Here is a 16,698-nt window from a genome sequence, read left to right as displayed (position 1 = left end):
CATTGCGAGGTTAAGGACACCACCTGCGGCACAGATGTACATGTGCTCAAGACCAGCTGCGCAAGCCCAGCTGAAATAGGTTAGAGTGCCCATACGGCTGCGAATGCCGGAGCAACCGACACGCTGATAGCTTCACAGACAGATTTCAACCAGAGGTCCATCTGTCTGTCAATGGCATCTTTAAGTGAAGTCCCATCTTCACTGCAACTATGGATCTAGCCGCAAGCCTGGAGATTGGGGGATCCACCTTTGGACCCTGGGTCTAGCGCTTTACCACGTCAGGTGAAAGGGATAACGTGTATCCTTAAAACGTTTGGAGAAAACGCTTATCTGGTAAGCGTGGTGTTTCTGAACTGCTTCTTTGAAGTCAGCGCCAGAAAAATACGCAATATACGCATGAGTACTGAAAAAGGATTTCTCCTGCTGTGAAGCTGACTCCTCCAATGGGGGAGCTGAGGGAGAAATATCCAACATTCCATTGATGGACGCTATAAGATCATTCACTATGGCGTCACCATCCGGTGTATCCGGATTGAGAGCGGTGTCAGGACCAAAGCCCTGATCAACTACGTCTGCCTCATCATACAGAGAGTCCTCCTGCTGGGACCTTGACCAGTGATGAAGCCGAGCGCCGCACCCAGCGAGCTAGCTTAGGCTGTCTGGGACTGCCGTCCGTGTCAGAGCCTTCACCCTGGAATGCCTGGGACCCCCCCGGAGCACTGATTACGTTCCAAATGAGGGTGGCCAGGGAGCATTAATCAAGATTGCCCATGGCCTGTCTGGACTGCAAAGTCTCTATCCCATGACAATCCATCAGCCGAAACTGCAACTCCGTCCCTGTCCCTGGACAGGGTTCACGGATGGTTCCTTTGGCCACCTCTAGTAGAGACCCCGGCTGACCAAGTGCTACAGGGGAGCTTGCACACAATGGGGGTCAGTGGAACCTGCCGGTGGAACAGTATCACATGCAGGAAAAACAGCATAGGAAGCCTTGTTGCTTTTTTGCTGCTGTATTCAATCCATCTATGCAATGTATAGCATACAAGCATAAACACTTCAGCACATGCAATACAAGCAGCATAGAAAGCCTGTGCCTTGGCACTCTTGCTTTTTTGCTGCTGTTGTCCCGCCATCTAGGAGAATATAGCCCAGAGTAGCGACCGTACAGTGCAATGTATAGCATACAAGCATAAGTACAAATGAACACTTCAGCACCTGCAATACAAGCAGCCTATAAAGCCTGTGCCTAGGCACCCATGCTTTTTTGCTGCTGTTGTCCAGCCCTCTAGGAGAATATAGCCAAGAGTAGCGACCGTACAGTGCAATGTATAACATACAAGCATAAGTACAAATGAACACTTCAGCACATGCAATACAAGCAGCCTAGAAAACCTGTGCCTTAGCACCCTTGCTTTTTTGCTGCTGTTATCTCGCCATCTAGGAGGGCATATAGCCAAAGATAGCGACCTACAGTGCAGTGTATAGCATACAAGCATCAAATACAAATGGACACTTCGGTATTTAGTGGGGTCAGCACTTCAGGTGCTGCTTACCGCCCGCCTATAACGCGGGTATGTGGTCGCCAGAGCCCTGTGTTGGTTGCCCAGAGCATGTCTCCGTTCCCCAGCTCGGACTGCGTGCAGGAATGGCTGCCGGCGTCCTTCTCCAGCTCGTGTGACGAGGGGCGGGCCGTGGGCGTGCCCCAGACAAGAGCGGGAAACTGGCGTCCCAGTGTCCAGTGAGGGGGCTGGAGAATGCAAAGCAGACTCCAGCCCTCTGCGCTGACTGTCTGTACAGCGTCCCGCCTCTCCCCTGACTGGCAGGGCTGGAGGCGGGAACGAAAAGAAAACTAGGCCGCAAAGCCGGGGACTCGAGTAATAAGCGCGGCCGTCCATGTGCACGGCCAGCGCGGAAGTCCCCGGCGCACCACAAGTCCCAGCCGCGCCACAATGTAAAAAACACCCAGCAGCGGCCGGCGCGGCAGTTCCCAATACATAAATTCACTCAGCTAAGCTGCAGTGAATAATAGCACGAGCGCACCGCGCTGTTACCCCCGGCGCACTAACACTCCCAGCAATGCTGGTGTGTGTGTGCGCGCTTGCCCGGGGACACAGAGTACCTTAATGTAGCAGGGCCTGTCCCTGACGATACTCAGCTCCATATCCAGCAGGTTCTCTGGGTCTGTGGATGGAGCCCGGTCTCAGTGCCTGGAGACCTGTAAGATCCCACTTCGCCCAGAGCCCTGAGGGGGGATGGGGAAGGAAAACAGCATGTGGGCTCCAGCCTCCGTACCCGCAATGGGTACCTCAACCTTAACAAACACCCGACAAAAGTGGGGTGAGAAGGGAGCATGCTGGGGGCCCCATATGGGCCCACTTTTCTTCCATCCGACATAGTCAGCAGCTGCTGCTGACTAAAAACAGTGGAGCTATGCGTGGATGTCTGACCTCCTTCGCACAAAGCAGAAAACTGGTGAGCCAGTGATCCCACTGGGGGTGTATAGCCAGAAGGGGAGGGGCCTTACACTTTTTAGTGTAATGCTTTGTGTGGCCTCCGGAGGCAGTAGCTATACACCCAATCGTCTGGGTCTCCCAATGGAGCGCCGAAGAAAGGTCCACTTGTCCCAACAGCGGAGAATGTCCAGCTGCAGGGGACGCAGATGGAACTGGCAAAGGGAACCGCTTCCATTGACGCCACCATCTGACCCAGCACCTGCATGAGGTGCCTGATGGAATGCCGGCGGAGCCTCAGCAGAGAGCGAACCGCCAGATGAAGGGACTGCTGTTTGACTAAGGGCAGCTTCACAAGTGCCAGCAGAGTCTTGAATTGCATCCCTAGGTACGCAAGTTCCTGGGTCGGGGTCAGAGTGGACTTGCAAGCGTGGCGAGAGTGAGCGAGACACTCCGCTGACAGTCTGCACTGGATGAAGCCTTGACTAGAAGGTCGTCCAGGTAAGGAATCACTGCCAACCCCTGGAGGTGCAGAACCGCAACCACTGCTGCCATGACCTTGGCGAATACACAAAGGGCCGTGGCTAACCCGAAGGGGAGAGCCACGAATTGGAAAAGCTCCTCTCCGATTACAAAACGTAGCCAACGCTGGTGTGAAACTGCGATTGGCACATGCAGATAGCATCCATTGACATCAGAGATGTCTAAGAAATCTCCTTGGGTCATTGACTGATCGCAGAGATTCCATGCAAAAAAGCCGCACCTGAACATGCTTGTTGAGAAGCTTGAGATCCAGGTCGGAAGGCACCGTCCTCTTCGGGGACTAGGAAGAGATTTTAGTAGAAATCTCAGGACCGTTCCCAGTCGGGAACTGGTACAATTACTCCACAGGTCTGCAAGAATGCCACGACCCTCTGTTTGGCGGGCTGGATAGAATTCTATTCTGCAGCCGTGGGAGATGGTAACCCACACCCACTGATCGAAGACGTGTTGAAACCACACGTCGCCCAAGTGGGAGAGCCTGCCACCGACCAAGGACGTTGCTGGCGCGGCCAGATAATCAAGAGGAGGCTGCCTTGGTGGCAGCAGCTCCTGCGGACTTCTGAGGACGCGGCTTCATGCGCCAGTTGGTTTACGGACCTTGGCTGAGTTAGTGGACGAGGCCGAGGGCTTAGAGGACGACCAGTTAGAGGAACGAAACCTCGACTGGTTCCTGCCCTGGACAGGTTTCCTGGGTTTGTGGCATGGAAGTACTCTTCCTGCCAAAAGCTTCCTTAATAATTTCATCCAGTTGTTCACCGAATAGACTGGTCCCAGCAAAAGGGAGCCCAGCAAGGAACTTCTTAAGAAGCATCTGCCTTCCACTATCGAAGCAACAGGAGCCTGCGGATAGCGAGGGAAGTAGCAGAGGCCACCGCAGTGCGGTGGCAGACTCCAGCATGGCAGACATGGCATAGGATGAAAAAACTGAAGCCTGGAAGTTAAGGCAACCATTTCAGGCATAAAGTCCCTGGTGAGGGAATGCATCTCCTCCAGAGAAGCAGAGATGGCTTTGAGAGCCCACACTGCTGCAAAAGATGGGGAGAACGAGGCCCCTGCCGCCTCATATATAGATTTGGCCAGAAGGTCAACCTGGCGGACAGTGGGATCCTTAGAGAGGTGCCGTTAGCCACTGATACAACTATCCGGGCTGAAAGTCTAGACACCGGAGGGTCCACCCTTGGTGAATGAGCCCACTCCTTGACCACCTCTGGTGGAAGGGGGAAACAGTCATCAGAACCACGCTTTGGGAGCGTCTGTCAGGACAGGCTCTGGGCTTGGTCACAGTGGGCTGAAAACTGGAGTGGTTAAGGAACACACCTTGTTCTCTTAAGGTATACTGATGCTTTTCTGCCAGAGAGGGTTGCTCCCCTGATACAGGCGGATAGAAGTACAAATATAATGGACGCAATCAAATCATTAGCATCTGCGTCACCTTCGGACAAATCAATGGTACATGAAGTAGCGTCCGAGCCCCTAGTAAAGACATCCTCCTCGTCCTGCGAGTCAGCTCGTGAATCAGAGCTGCGGGACGGGGAAGGACAGGGGACCCTGCGTCTCCATTTTAGGAGGACGGGGTCTGAGACCAGATGAAGAGTCCTCTGTGAGCTTTGCTGAGCGAGCCGTAGCAGCAGAAGCGCCCTGAGAAGGGGGCTAATGCATGCTCAGCAGAGTCCGGGACAGCTGTCCCCTGGAAAGAGCGGATTCTACCCAAACCGGGGGTTCAGCCACCGGAGCAGCTGGAGGGACCACTGATGAGCCTCCAGGCTGAGGGACCACTGTGTTTATGTGCTCGGTACAGGCAGTACGAGTCTACATGCAGTGCATATTAAGAACAGCCTTGCAGCCTTTCTCTGATGTGAGACATGCTGCAGCAGTGGGGGCTCTGTCCAGAATGACCCCCAGCAGAGTATATAAACAGAGTATATAAGCAGCTGCACAACCGGAGGTTGTGGCTTGCCAGACCGTTTAACATACATCTCTGTGCCCTCCAGTCCCCCAGCCCAGGCCCCCATTTGTCACAATGTGGTTATACAGACATTGAGAACGCTGATAAAATGGCGACCGGAGCGAGGAGAGGGGGCGGGGCCTACTCTGAGAGCGGGCAAAAGAGGTATACAGGGGAGGGCATCTTTCCTCAGTGAGGAGTGTCCGTTCCCTGTGCTGAACAGCCGCTGGGCGGAGCCGCACTGTCCCTCTGCATGACTGACATGCAGGGGCAGTGAAATCGAAACTAGGCCTCAGGCGAAGCCGGGGCCTAGATTTAAACATGCGGCCAGCGTGCAGGCACCATCGGCGCGGTTCTCCAGTGAAAACTGGAGAACCGGCCGGAAATGTTCACAGTCATATAACACACTCTCCCCAATATATAAAGTACAAGGGACCCCTGGAAAGACCACTTTCTGTGGTAATAACGTCTCAGTACTTAGCTTGTGAGACGCAGGTGCCAGGTCCCTGGGAGGTGAGCGCTCCGTCCGGCAGGATCCTGAAAGGGCTGCGGATGGAGACCGGTCTCCTGCAAAGCAGTGAGAACCGTGATGGCTCCCACTTAAAGCCAGAGCCTCAGGGGATGGTGAAGGAGCGCGGCATGTGAAGGCTCCAGCCTTGTAAAATCAACCTTAACAGCACCGCCGACACAGTGGGGTGAGAAGGGACATGCCGGGAGTCCAGATTGGACCCGCTTTTCTTCCAAATCTTTGAAATCAAAAATCAGAGAATGCATGTGTGTGTGTGACCTCCTGAACACAAAACATTGAAACTGGTTAGATTTGTCATCCAGGGGGTGTATATGCTCGGAGGGAGGAGCTACACGTTTGAGTGTAGTACTTTGTGTGTCCTCCGGAGGCAGAAGCTATACACCCATGGTCTGGGTCTCCCATAAGGAACGATGAAGAAATTACTTTATAATATTCACCCAACGGTCACTCTGCGGTGGAATAGGGCCTAATGGGAGTCTCCGTTGCCCAATGCCGGAGCTGCCTCTTTCGGCAATCTTTCTCCTTCTCTAGCCGTGGTGCATGACGGGTCCGACGTCATCCACACTCGCCGGCATTCAGGTCCTGAGCAGGGCAGATCAAAGTATTGTAGTGCGTCTGCGCGGGACCGGCGAGTGGTGTATGACGTAGATGCGGCATGCACACAGGCTTCAGAAAGAGGACGAAGATGGCCGAAAGGGGAGGCGTCCGCACTGGACAACGGAGACGCCCATTAGGCCCTATTCCACCGCAGAGCGACCATTAGGCAAGTATTATTAAGTGTTTTTTTCGTTCTACACAGTGGCCTGGGCTCTTATATACAGCATGTTAGAATACTGTATATAAAAGCCCAGTGGTGGTGGCCGCAGCTTATAGTAAAAAAAAAAAAAAAAAAAATATGGTGACGGGTTCCCTTTAAGTGAAGCTGTTCTCCGGAGTCTGGTGTTTTTGTTCCTGCGCCTCTCCATTTCCAAGATATGACTCAGCTACCTAGATTTAAATCTAGTCTGTTTAGCCAAGTGGGCGTGAACCTCAATTCTACAAATGTCATCTTGATGACTGCACCTACTTGGCGATTAGATTTATATAATTAGGTAGAGGAGGTTATGTCAGGAACAGAGAGGAGCAGAAACCAAAGAAAAAAAAAAAAAAACAAACAAACCCAAAAACAGATTCATACCAGCGGCATTTACACTTGGCTCAAAAATAATTGCAACTTTTGGGCAAGTGTCAGGTCCCCTTTAAATCCGGCTTGTGAGGCATCACCATGAGGCATCACCGGGACTAGTTATACATGGCAGTGTTTCCAATCTGGAGTGATCAGTTACATATAGTAAAATAGAGAGCCAGGTGATTGTTTTGGTCTGGTGATTTTATTAACAATTGATGGACAAGGCTGGATAACTACAGACGACGACCACGGCGACCGCCCTTTCTGCGGGTGCTGTCTGATGGGATTGGGGTCACATCCTCTGCAAAAAGGAAAAAAAAAATTAGAAGACTGTTCATTTACAGATTAAATACATAGCGGTGACCCAGTTTTTATAGGCGAGGTCTGCATATGGCCACACAATGGCGGCTTGTACACAGCTGTAAGGCCAGAGTCACACTTGCGAGTGCCTCGCGTGTAACTCGCGAGAGTCTCTCTCATTGAATCACCCGGCACGGACTCGCACTCTGACAGGAGCGGGTCGGTTGCATGTATGTCTACGCAGCTGAGACGCTCCTGTCTGGAGAGTGTGAGTCCATGCCGGGTGATTCAATGAGAGACTCTCGTGAGTTACACGCGAGGCACTCGCAAGTATGACTCTGGCCTAATATTTCGTGTCTATAGGGCCCGACTCCATACAAAACAGACACCACTTGGCTCCAGGGTGGAGTGTGAAGATTGACAGCTTCACCACTCATCCAGATAATACTGTACTCGCTGCATTCTAGCAGTGGTGGCTGAACATGCACAGTGCTTACAAGCTCTTTCCAACAGAGCTTGTAAATTACTGCTCTGAAGTGGGCTGCATCACTGGAGCGCACTGATAGTGCCAGCACCCAGCCAGGCAAAGTGGGCTCATACAAAGCACAGTTTGGGCCAACGTCTCAGCAAGCCCTCCCTGGTCCAAAGTGTAAATCAAGGAGACGTGACTTTACTGGGAGGGGTGCGTTCAAGAAGAAACGGCGTGAATTAAAACCTTATGATTTTTACTAACTGTGCCATTTCTATAAATACAGAATATTTCACGTTAACCTTCCATAAGAAGGTTTCCCCATAGCGGAGCACATGTGGATGGGTTCTTACCGATGCGGCCAATTTTCATGCCAGAACGAGCCAGGGCTCTGAGGGCAGACTGGGCACCAGGTCCGGGGGTCTTGGTCCTGAAAGAATCAACAGTATGTAGCTGTAAATCTGCTCAGTGACATGAATATATTGGCAGAAAAACCACAGGAGGGATTAAAGAATTTCTCCCCCATCACATCCATACGTGGCAATGATGACTGGGCTGACCGGTCCCTCAATCAGCGTCACCTGCCTCGAGAGGTGGAAGTAAATTGTGCTGTAGAAAACCCACCAGTGTACTCAGCCAACCCCTGCCGTAAAGTGAGGAGACGGACGAGCCGTACTGGCTGGGTGACCATCGGCACCAGTGCACCATGGCTAGAGCAACTTTCAGCATTGAAGGGGGTCACAGCATATGAGCGGCACAGCTTCCTCAATCTTTGTATATGGTGTCCTTGCCATGTACTGTGCTTTTAGAGACTTTAGGTACTTAAAGGGAACCTGTCACCAGATTTGGGGCCTATAAGCTGAGGCCACCACCAGTGGGCTCTTATATACAGCGTTCTAACATACTGTATATAAAAGCCCAGGCCGCTGTGTACAACATAATCACTTTATAATACTCACCTAAACGGTCGCTGCGGTGCAGATGGGAGTCTCTTTTCTCCGGTACCAGTGCCTCCTCTTTCGGCCATCTTTGTCCTCCTGCTTCTGAAACCTTGGTGCATGACGCGTCTACGTTATACACATGCGCCGGTATTGAGGTCCTGTGCAGGCGCACTACAATATTTTGTTCTGCCCTGCTCAGGGCAGATCAAAGTGCGCATGCGCAGGACCTAAATACCGGCGAGTGTGGATGATTTAGGACGCATCATGCACCAAGGCTTCAGAAGAAGGAAGACAAGGATGGCCGAAAGAGGTGGCGCTGGTACCGGAGAACGAAGACACCCGTCCGACCGATGTGCACCGTGCCACCTATTAGTTGAGTATTATAAAAAGTCATTTTTTTAGGTTTTACCCAGTGGTCTGGGCTCTTATATACAGCATGTTAGAATACTGTTGCCAAATCTGCTGACAGGTTCCCTTAAAAGTGTAACAAGGGCACGTACAAGCCAGTGTAAAGAGGAGGCTGTAGCGCTCACACATACCCTGCGCTGCCCTCTAAACAGATGATTGAGAGGGTACAAAAGAAAAGACACTCAAATCTTATATGAAACAGAACCCGTAAGGTAATTCATATGGCCTGAACCAGGGGAAGCATGAATCAGGCTGTAACCACGTATGTTACACTCTGAAATGCTGCAGTGTCCCAGAGAACACATTTATTTATGACCGGGGGCCATGTATCCCCGGCGGAATCTCTTTATTCTGACAGGTCTTCCCCTGTGTGTGTGTGTATAAGAAGAAACGTGTAAGACAGACTGGGGTGGCGAGAAGCCTCGGGCTCGTCATTCGAGGTGCGTGGTCCCCGGTCAGCTCTTACAGTAAAGAACCCAGTGTCCATTTTCTGATGCCTGGAGGTTTGGCAACAAGAATTTCACGACAGGTTCCCTTTACTGGCCACATTAATGAGGGAAGAGATGGGTTAACCATCGAGAGTTTATTCAACCCATGATAATTTACACACAAAAATCCCAAAACTTTTTAAAGTAGTCAGCAGCGGCCAGTCACAGGTATCCCCAGTCACAGAGCTCTTCGCATACAAACTGCAACATTCGCACAGCAAATCTGAATTCTCAGTAGACTTTGCTGCAAAGTCAAAAGTTAACTGTGACAAATTGACCCCAAAAAAAAACAAACAAAAAACAAAACAAAAACTGCAGCGTGTGCATATAGCCAAATAGAAATCAGCCCCAGGAAATCAAGACACTAACATAATATGACCTCTGGAACGTCATCCATATCAGTCACTGGGCGGCCCCCCGTGAACCCCACATAACGGCTAATTGACAATTTGAAGACAATCGCATTGTAAAATAAAAATCAGTCCGGGGGGAGAACACCGGTCATCACCTGGAGAAGGGAGACCTGACCCCTCCAGATCAGACATCATACATACAGCTCTTCTGACTTTTGCTGCACCTGGGCACTAGCAGCCATTCATACCGAACCTGGACTGGGGGATTATTTTAGTGTTTGGCTACATGGGAATAAGTGTGAATATTACACTGATGAGATTGTGTCTTTCCTCACCAGACAAGACCCGCACCGTCTGCTTCTCACAACCCTCTCCACAATTTCCCCATACTCCGGCACTAGCTACCTGTAATCCTACTACTGCCAATAGGCTGCCATAAGAGCCGCTCCCCCCACACAGAGATTGCCCTATAAAGGCCACTATCCCCCCCCCCCCACTCAGATCGCCCTACAAGAGCCGCTACCCCCCCCCCCCCAACGCAGAGATCGCCCTATAGGGGCAGCTACACACACACAGATCGCCCTATAGGGGCAGCTACACACACACAGATCGCCCTATAGGGGCAGCTACACACACACAGATCGCCCTATAGGGGCAGCTACACACACACAGATCGCCCTATAGGGGCAGCTACACACACACAGATCGCCCTATAGGGGCAGCTACACACACACAGATCACCCTATAGGGGCAGTCACCCCCCCACGCAGAGATCACCCTATGAGAGACGCTACCCCCCCCACACACACGCAGAGATCACCCTCTCGCTCTATATCAGTCTTATTGTTCGTGCACATTCTGCCTCACGCTATAAACCTCAGTTTTCTTACCTGCATCGCTCTAAAATAAAATAGTGCTCATCACATGGGGTTTGCAAAGATCACAAATAACAGAAAAATGCATTTAATACAAGACAAAACTAAAACACGATCCCCCGTATTCCTGCTGGGGGGGTCTTCTCATCTCAAACACTTCTAAATTCCGGGGGTCCCACCACTAAGACCCGCACTGCAATGCTCTGGGGCTCTCCATTCATTTGCATAGGAGCTACAAAACCTATACAGCAAAGGAGTCAAAGCGTTCATGCCACAATATTTGATTTTGCTTGTGAGGTGTATAGTATGCCACTGCAGGATCAAGACCAATGCAGGACCCCGGGCACTTGTATCGCCATGTAGTCACTTGGCTTAACGCATCCTGCACCCAATACTGTGGTCTCTGTTATCAGCCATTACCTGTTGCCACCTGTGGCTCGTAGCTTGATGTGAAGAGCAGTGATGCCGAGCTCCTTGCACCTCTGGGCAACGTCTTGAGCGGCCAACATAGCGGCATAAGGAGAGGACTCGTCTCTGTCGGCTTTCACCTTCATCCCACCGGTCACACGGCAGATGGTTTCCCTGCAGGAGAAGATACACCGGTGAGGACAGCGCCATCACGAGGCCGCGTGTGGTACAGCACAATGTTAGGGTCACTTACTTGCCGGACAGATCAGTCACGTGTACGAAGGTGTCGTTGAAGGAGGCAAAGATGTGGCAGACCCCAAACACGTTCTCTCCTTCAGCCACTTGTGGCCCCAGGCTGATCACCTGCTCTTCCTTCTTTTCCTTACCCTTACGTGGAGCCATTTCTAGGAACAATCACCATATAGAGCGTTAGCTATAACATATAGACCCACCTCTATCACATATATAAAGCATACAGATTAGATATAGGACAGCTGGAATGTGTCAGTATAAACCCTATATACACAGTCAAAACAATAGTGAGGGTATGGGGGGGGGGGCATTACACCAGACGATGGTGCAGCACGTGGAGGGGGCCACAAAATGCTCTGGCCCCTGCTACACTTTTTGGAGCAGAGCATAACGCAAGTGCCAACCTCGCCAGATGGAGTAAAGCAGGCAACTGCACCTCAGTTGCTATGCAGACCGTAGCAGTCACCATCATGCTGTGCATAGGCAGCAACTGCAACTGCACACCTAATGAATCTGTGCTGACCTCTCCAAATTTGTGAAATGAGAGAAAGCACCAAGCTTAAAAAAAAAAAAAAAAAAAAAAACTTAAAAAGGGATTGTCCAGTAATAACAAGTTACCCCATATTCCCAGGAGAGGTGAATGCTTCTTGTTGATAAGCAGGCATCCAAGTACTGGTACCCACACTGCTTGGTACAGAGGGGCACCGCAGGGTACAAGCCGGACCCAAGCTCCATTCATTCCTTATAGGTCTGCAGTTGAGCTTTTCCCAACAGTCCCATAGAGAATGAATGAAGCAGCGGTCAGGCAACAGACCTACAGATCCACAATGACCTGCAGCGTTCTGCCGATCCGTGCAGGTGCCAGCGGTCAGACCCCACTGCGCCCAGATGTTAACAGGACAACTCCTTTAAGGGCCCATACCTATGATCAGGAATAGCAATGTATTGGAAGCAGAGTGTCCAAGCCGCTGCATTGTACAGTCCAAGCACAGTGGATGGGATGTATAGAATCTACTGACATGCGGCGCAGCTCCCCGAGCCACAGGATGTACATTCATTCTTAGCCCCTGTGCCCACGCAGAAAAGATAGTGCGGAATTTTCTGCAGCATATCCCAGAGGGGGGGGGGGGGAATCACATTAATACGTTGGTGCATTTTTTATACGGATTTTAATCATTGACCAGCGTGGGAAAATATGCACCAAAGACCCAGGAAAACCACCCTGTGGGAACAGACCTGCGGATTTGTTACCTCACATTCACTTGCATGGGCAAAATCCGCAGTTAACTCCACAGGAATAATTGTCATGCTGCAGATTTTTCTGCAGGGAAATCCGCACTATTTCCATAGCGGGAAAAAAAAAAACACAGCATGGGCACAAGACTTCCAAAATGCCATAGAAATGGCTGTGGACTCATTGTACTGCAGATTTTCGCAAAATCCACAGCAAATCCGCAAAAAAAAAATGCAGAAAATTCCACAGCGTGGGCACAGGGCCTTACAGAGACGCATGTTGTCTGAGTGGCGAGAACACAACAAAAGTCTGCAGCGCCCAGAACCCCAATAGTGGGCCCGGATGCAGCATATCCTGCACAGGAGGCTCGTGTCTACACTGGAGAGGACACACTGAGTCCAGGACCGCGAGCATGTGCCATAATACATTAGGAAACAAAAATGCAGCAACATAAAAAAAGGTAGAGGGCTGAGACTAGGGGATAGATATATATATATTAGTATATGTATATATTTGTGTGCATGTATGTGCGCATATATATATATATATATATATATTTTTACACACACGAGCACACAAATATATACATATACTAAATCTATATATTATATACACACACACACATACATATATATACGCACACACATACACACAAATATATGCATATATACACCACACACACGTACATACATATACAAGCACACAAATAAATATATTATATATATATATACACACACACACTTTATAGCTAATATTTTAGGCAATAAAACATTTGTCCACGTTTTTAGTAACACAAATAATGAGGGTCCCGAAGCCTCAGGAGGATGTGGGGTGGCAGAGATATGAGTAAACACAGGGTTCAGGAGTGGACCGGAGGAGGGGGATCAGAGCACTAATGCTACAAAGGGTGGAGAATGCTTGTGCCCACACAACACCACTGCTGCCAGGAGCTAAGACCCCGAGCACACGTGTAAGAGCCGCCATGGGGTGAGGGCTGAGCAGGACACAATACACGGAAGAGGCAGACCCAGGACAAACATTTACCTGCAGTCCTATGTAAAATAAGGCTCAGCCCCGCGCTCTGCAGAGGGATCTATACTGCGCAGAGCCGAGGTCTCCCGGCTCCAGGTCTGCAGAGATATCAGTATCAGCCTCCTGCCGTATATACCCCCTCCCGCAGCTCCACACCCCTCCACCCCGAGCACCGTGCCCCCCTGCTCCCCGGCCCCGCTCCATTCCCGCCATCTCCCCTCCGTTACGGAGGATTGATTCGGATTTCGCATCCCGGGCCGCACTTACTGCTACGTCTTCTCGAGGAGCCGCTACAGGAAAGGAAGGAAGTAGGGCGGAGAGGGCAAAGGTCACTTCCGTCACCGGAAGTGATTCCGCGCCAGTTCGGGGGTCACCGCAGCAAAACGGGATCTTTTCTTTAATTAGATAATAATTTTGGCCGTAATATCATCCGAAACCCTGACTGGTAGGATTTATTTTCCGTGAAAAAGTCACAGCCGAAAGATCGTAGAGACCCGTTTTCCAGTAATAAAGATGGCGGATTAGGAATACTGAGAATGCGAGCTTGTTGCCCATAGCGACCAATCAGCGCTTGCGGTCTATTTCTGTAGCTCAAAGCAGAAGATGAAAGACGAGCTGTGATTGGTTTATATGAATTGTTTTTCCTTCATGCTTTTTTTCTTTTTTACCTGTTTTAGTTTTCTAATGAATCCATTCAATTTACATATATTTTACCAAGTAACATTTCTCACCTTTGTAAAAAAGCTTTGTTAAAAAAAAGTTTAATTTCTCTGTCAATGGAGCCGATCTGTGGTATTTTTTGGTATTAATTTGGGCTAGATACGGCGTTTGGCGGAGGTGGCACCCACAAAAAAAAATAATTTGGGCATTTCAATTTTTTCTTTACATCATATGAGTTCAATAATTTTGCATTTTGATAGTTCATACTGTTATGGATGCAGCAGCACTAAATATGCTTATTTTTTATTTTTAATGCCTTCTCACGCCCTGCCGTACACATCATGATCAGGGTGAGAGGGTATGAAGCAGGCTCAGGAGCTGTGCCCGCAACATACAGGGCAGATGCCGGCTGTAATACACAGCCGCCATCTGCCCCTTACAACAGCGATCAATGCCAGTTAATTATTTAAACGCCACTATCAATCACTGACAGCAGCGTTAAAACAGTGCGATCACCATTGTACTCACTCACCGGCGCTTATCAATGTCCAACGATGCAATCATGGGGAACCAATACATTACCGTGGCAGCCAGAGGCCTCCTGAAGGCCCAATTACTGACATCTTGGTACTTGTCTGAATAGGGCTAGGCTGAGCTTCAAAGAAGACTATAATTTTTCTATATACTGTGCCTGACCCGAAAATAAGCCCTACCCCGAAAATAAGCCTTAGCAGGGATTTTCAACATTTTTGGAGTAATTCTTAAATATAAGCCCTACCATGAAAATAAGCCCAAGTTGCTGTTCAATAATGACGTGTCCATGCAGCTAAAAAAGTTAAAGAATACAGCTAGACACTTCATTATAGAAGGAGACACCCCCAAAAGAGAGAAGAAAGAAATACAGAAGACCTGGCAATCATACTCACCAGACCCCGAACGAGACGCGAGATGTCCCAAACACATTCTCTAAGGCTACTTTCACACATCCGGTTTGAGCAGTGCGGCTCAATCCGGCTGTGAAGCCTATGCAACGGATGCGGTGAAAACAACGCATCCTTTGCATAAGTTTTTTTTTTTTAAACTTTGAATTTTTATTGAGATTTTCAATTTACGTTTTTCATACATAAAATAAAACATAAAATTCACAATTCTTATCGAACCTAGACAAACAATGACAGGACAGGTGAGGAGGGTTAGGAGGGGAGAGGAGAAATAGGAGGGAAGAGGGAAGGGTTTCAAGAGTCCATGCTCCTTCCATAGGACCCATAGGCCTCAGTCTCACAGATCCTCCTGTCCCGCAAAGTAGTCCCATGGTGCCCACACGGCCTGGAAGCGGTCAACTGTGTCATGCAATAGTGCCGTGAGATGTTCCATGCGTCTAACGTCCAGTAATCTATACTTGAGGCTCTGGAGTGAGGGTGTCCCTGGCTGCCTCCAATTCTTTGCAATTAAGCATCTGGCCGCCGTAAGGATGTGGGACAAAAGCTTAGAGGCCTTTTTTTTCCCAATCCCCCATTCCCAAGACCCAGAACATAGATCAGGGGATCAAGATCAACCTCTATATATAGTACTTTATGGATCAACCCTCTAACCCGCTCCCAGAAGGGGACTATCCCTGGACAGGACCAGAATATGTGCAGAATGGTGCCCCTGCCTCCCCCGCATCTCCAGCAACAAGCCGGTATGGAGGGGTCTATGCCATGAAGGAAATCTGGAGTGTGGTACCAAAATAGCAAAATTTTATAGATATTTTCCTTATATAGTGTGCATATTGACGTCTTGGCGGCGTTTCCCCAGATTGCTGCCCATTCCTGAGGAAGTATCCGCCTTCCCAATAGAGACTCCCATTTCCGCATGTATGGAAAAGACCCCTCGGGCCCCTCCCGTGAATCAGAAAGCAAAATGTAAATTTCCGAAATCAGCCCCTTAGTATCAGTGCCCCTTCTGCAAATTTTCTCAAAATCTGTGGGAATCGAGGCCCCTGCCCTGCCAAACAAGGAGCCAGCCAAGTCTCTGATCTGCAGATATTGGAAAAACTCTCGATTAGAGAGAGAGAATTTATCTCTAAGGTACTCAAAGGAATGGATCTGCATTGTACTTCCATCTATAATGTCTGCAAATCTGAATAGACCTGCCTTGAGCCAGGGGTGCACCATGTCCGACTCCAGACTGCTTGGGAGCAAGGGTTGGTATATGAAGGACACCAGAGGGGAGCAGGGGGATGCCAAAGGAAATCTTCTAATGCAAAATGCCCAGAGGTCCCTAGTGAACTGCATCGGTCCAAGAAGAGGGGGGGGCGAATCACACCGGGCCGGGGGCCACAGGAGCGCGTTTGGATGTATAGGCGCCAGCCAAAGTTTTTCAATCTCAGTCCACCTGTTGTATGCCCAAAGGGACACCCAACAGGGGATCCTCCTAAGATGGGCCGCCCAATAGTATTTTAGGATGTCCGGGACAGAAAGCCCCCCCCTGTTTCTCCGAGCCATCAACACCTCCCTGGCCACCCTATGACGTTTGTTACACCAAATAAATCTAAGGATAGCCGCCTGAAGGGACTTCAGCTCCTTTATTGGTACCTTAACTGGGAGGGTTTCAAAGAAATATAATAATTTTGGGAGCAAGCTCATTTTAACCGCCGCAATG

At 49.8% G+C, this 16,698-nt stretch overlaps 1 protein-coding gene across 1 annotated transcript; it reads right to left on the bottom strand.

Moving 5' to 3' along the window:
• Positions 1–6,818: 6,818 nt before the first annotated feature.
• RPS14 (ribosomal protein S14) lies at positions 6,819–13,767 on the bottom strand. Its single transcript, XM_075342231.1, has 5 exons — positions 13,663–13,767; positions 11,131–11,281; positions 10,890–11,051; positions 7,758–7,834; positions 6,819–6,936 (listed from the first exon to the last, which is right to left on the bottom strand). The coding sequence occupies exons 2-5, from the start codon at positions 11,277–11,279 to the stop codon at positions 6,869–6,871; spliced, it is 456 nt and encodes a 151-aa protein (XP_075198346.1). The 5' UTR covers positions 11,280–11,281; positions 13,663–13,767; the 3' UTR covers positions 6,819–6,868.
• Between the last annotated feature and the right edge of the window lie 2,931 nt (positions 13,768–16,698).

The sequence above is a fragment of the Anomaloglossus baeobatrachus genome, chromosome 4 (genome assembly GCF_048569485.1).
Source record: "Anomaloglossus baeobatrachus isolate aAnoBae1 chromosome 4, aAnoBae1.hap1, whole genome shotgun sequence".
Classification (NCBI taxonomy): domain Eukaryota; kingdom Metazoa; phylum Chordata; class Amphibia; order Anura; family Aromobatidae; genus Anomaloglossus; species Anomaloglossus baeobatrachus.
The sequence above is the reverse complement of the archived record's forward strand: the minus strand, read 5'-3'. Positions and strand labels throughout refer to the sequence as shown.

Coding starts and splice junctions, on each gene's coding strand:
- RPS14 (XM_075342231.1), bottom strand. CDS start 11,279: ATGGCTCCACGTAAGGGTAAGGAAAAGAAGGAAGAGCAGGTGATCAGC. Junction 11,052..11,130: donor GTGACTGATCTGTCCGGCAA/GTAAGTGACCCT, acceptor CTTCTCCTGCAG/GGAAACCATCTGCCGTGTGA. Junction 7,835..10,889: donor CGAGCCACAGGTGGCAACAG/GTAATGGCTGAT, acceptor TGATTCTTTCAG/GACCAAGACCCCCGGACCTG.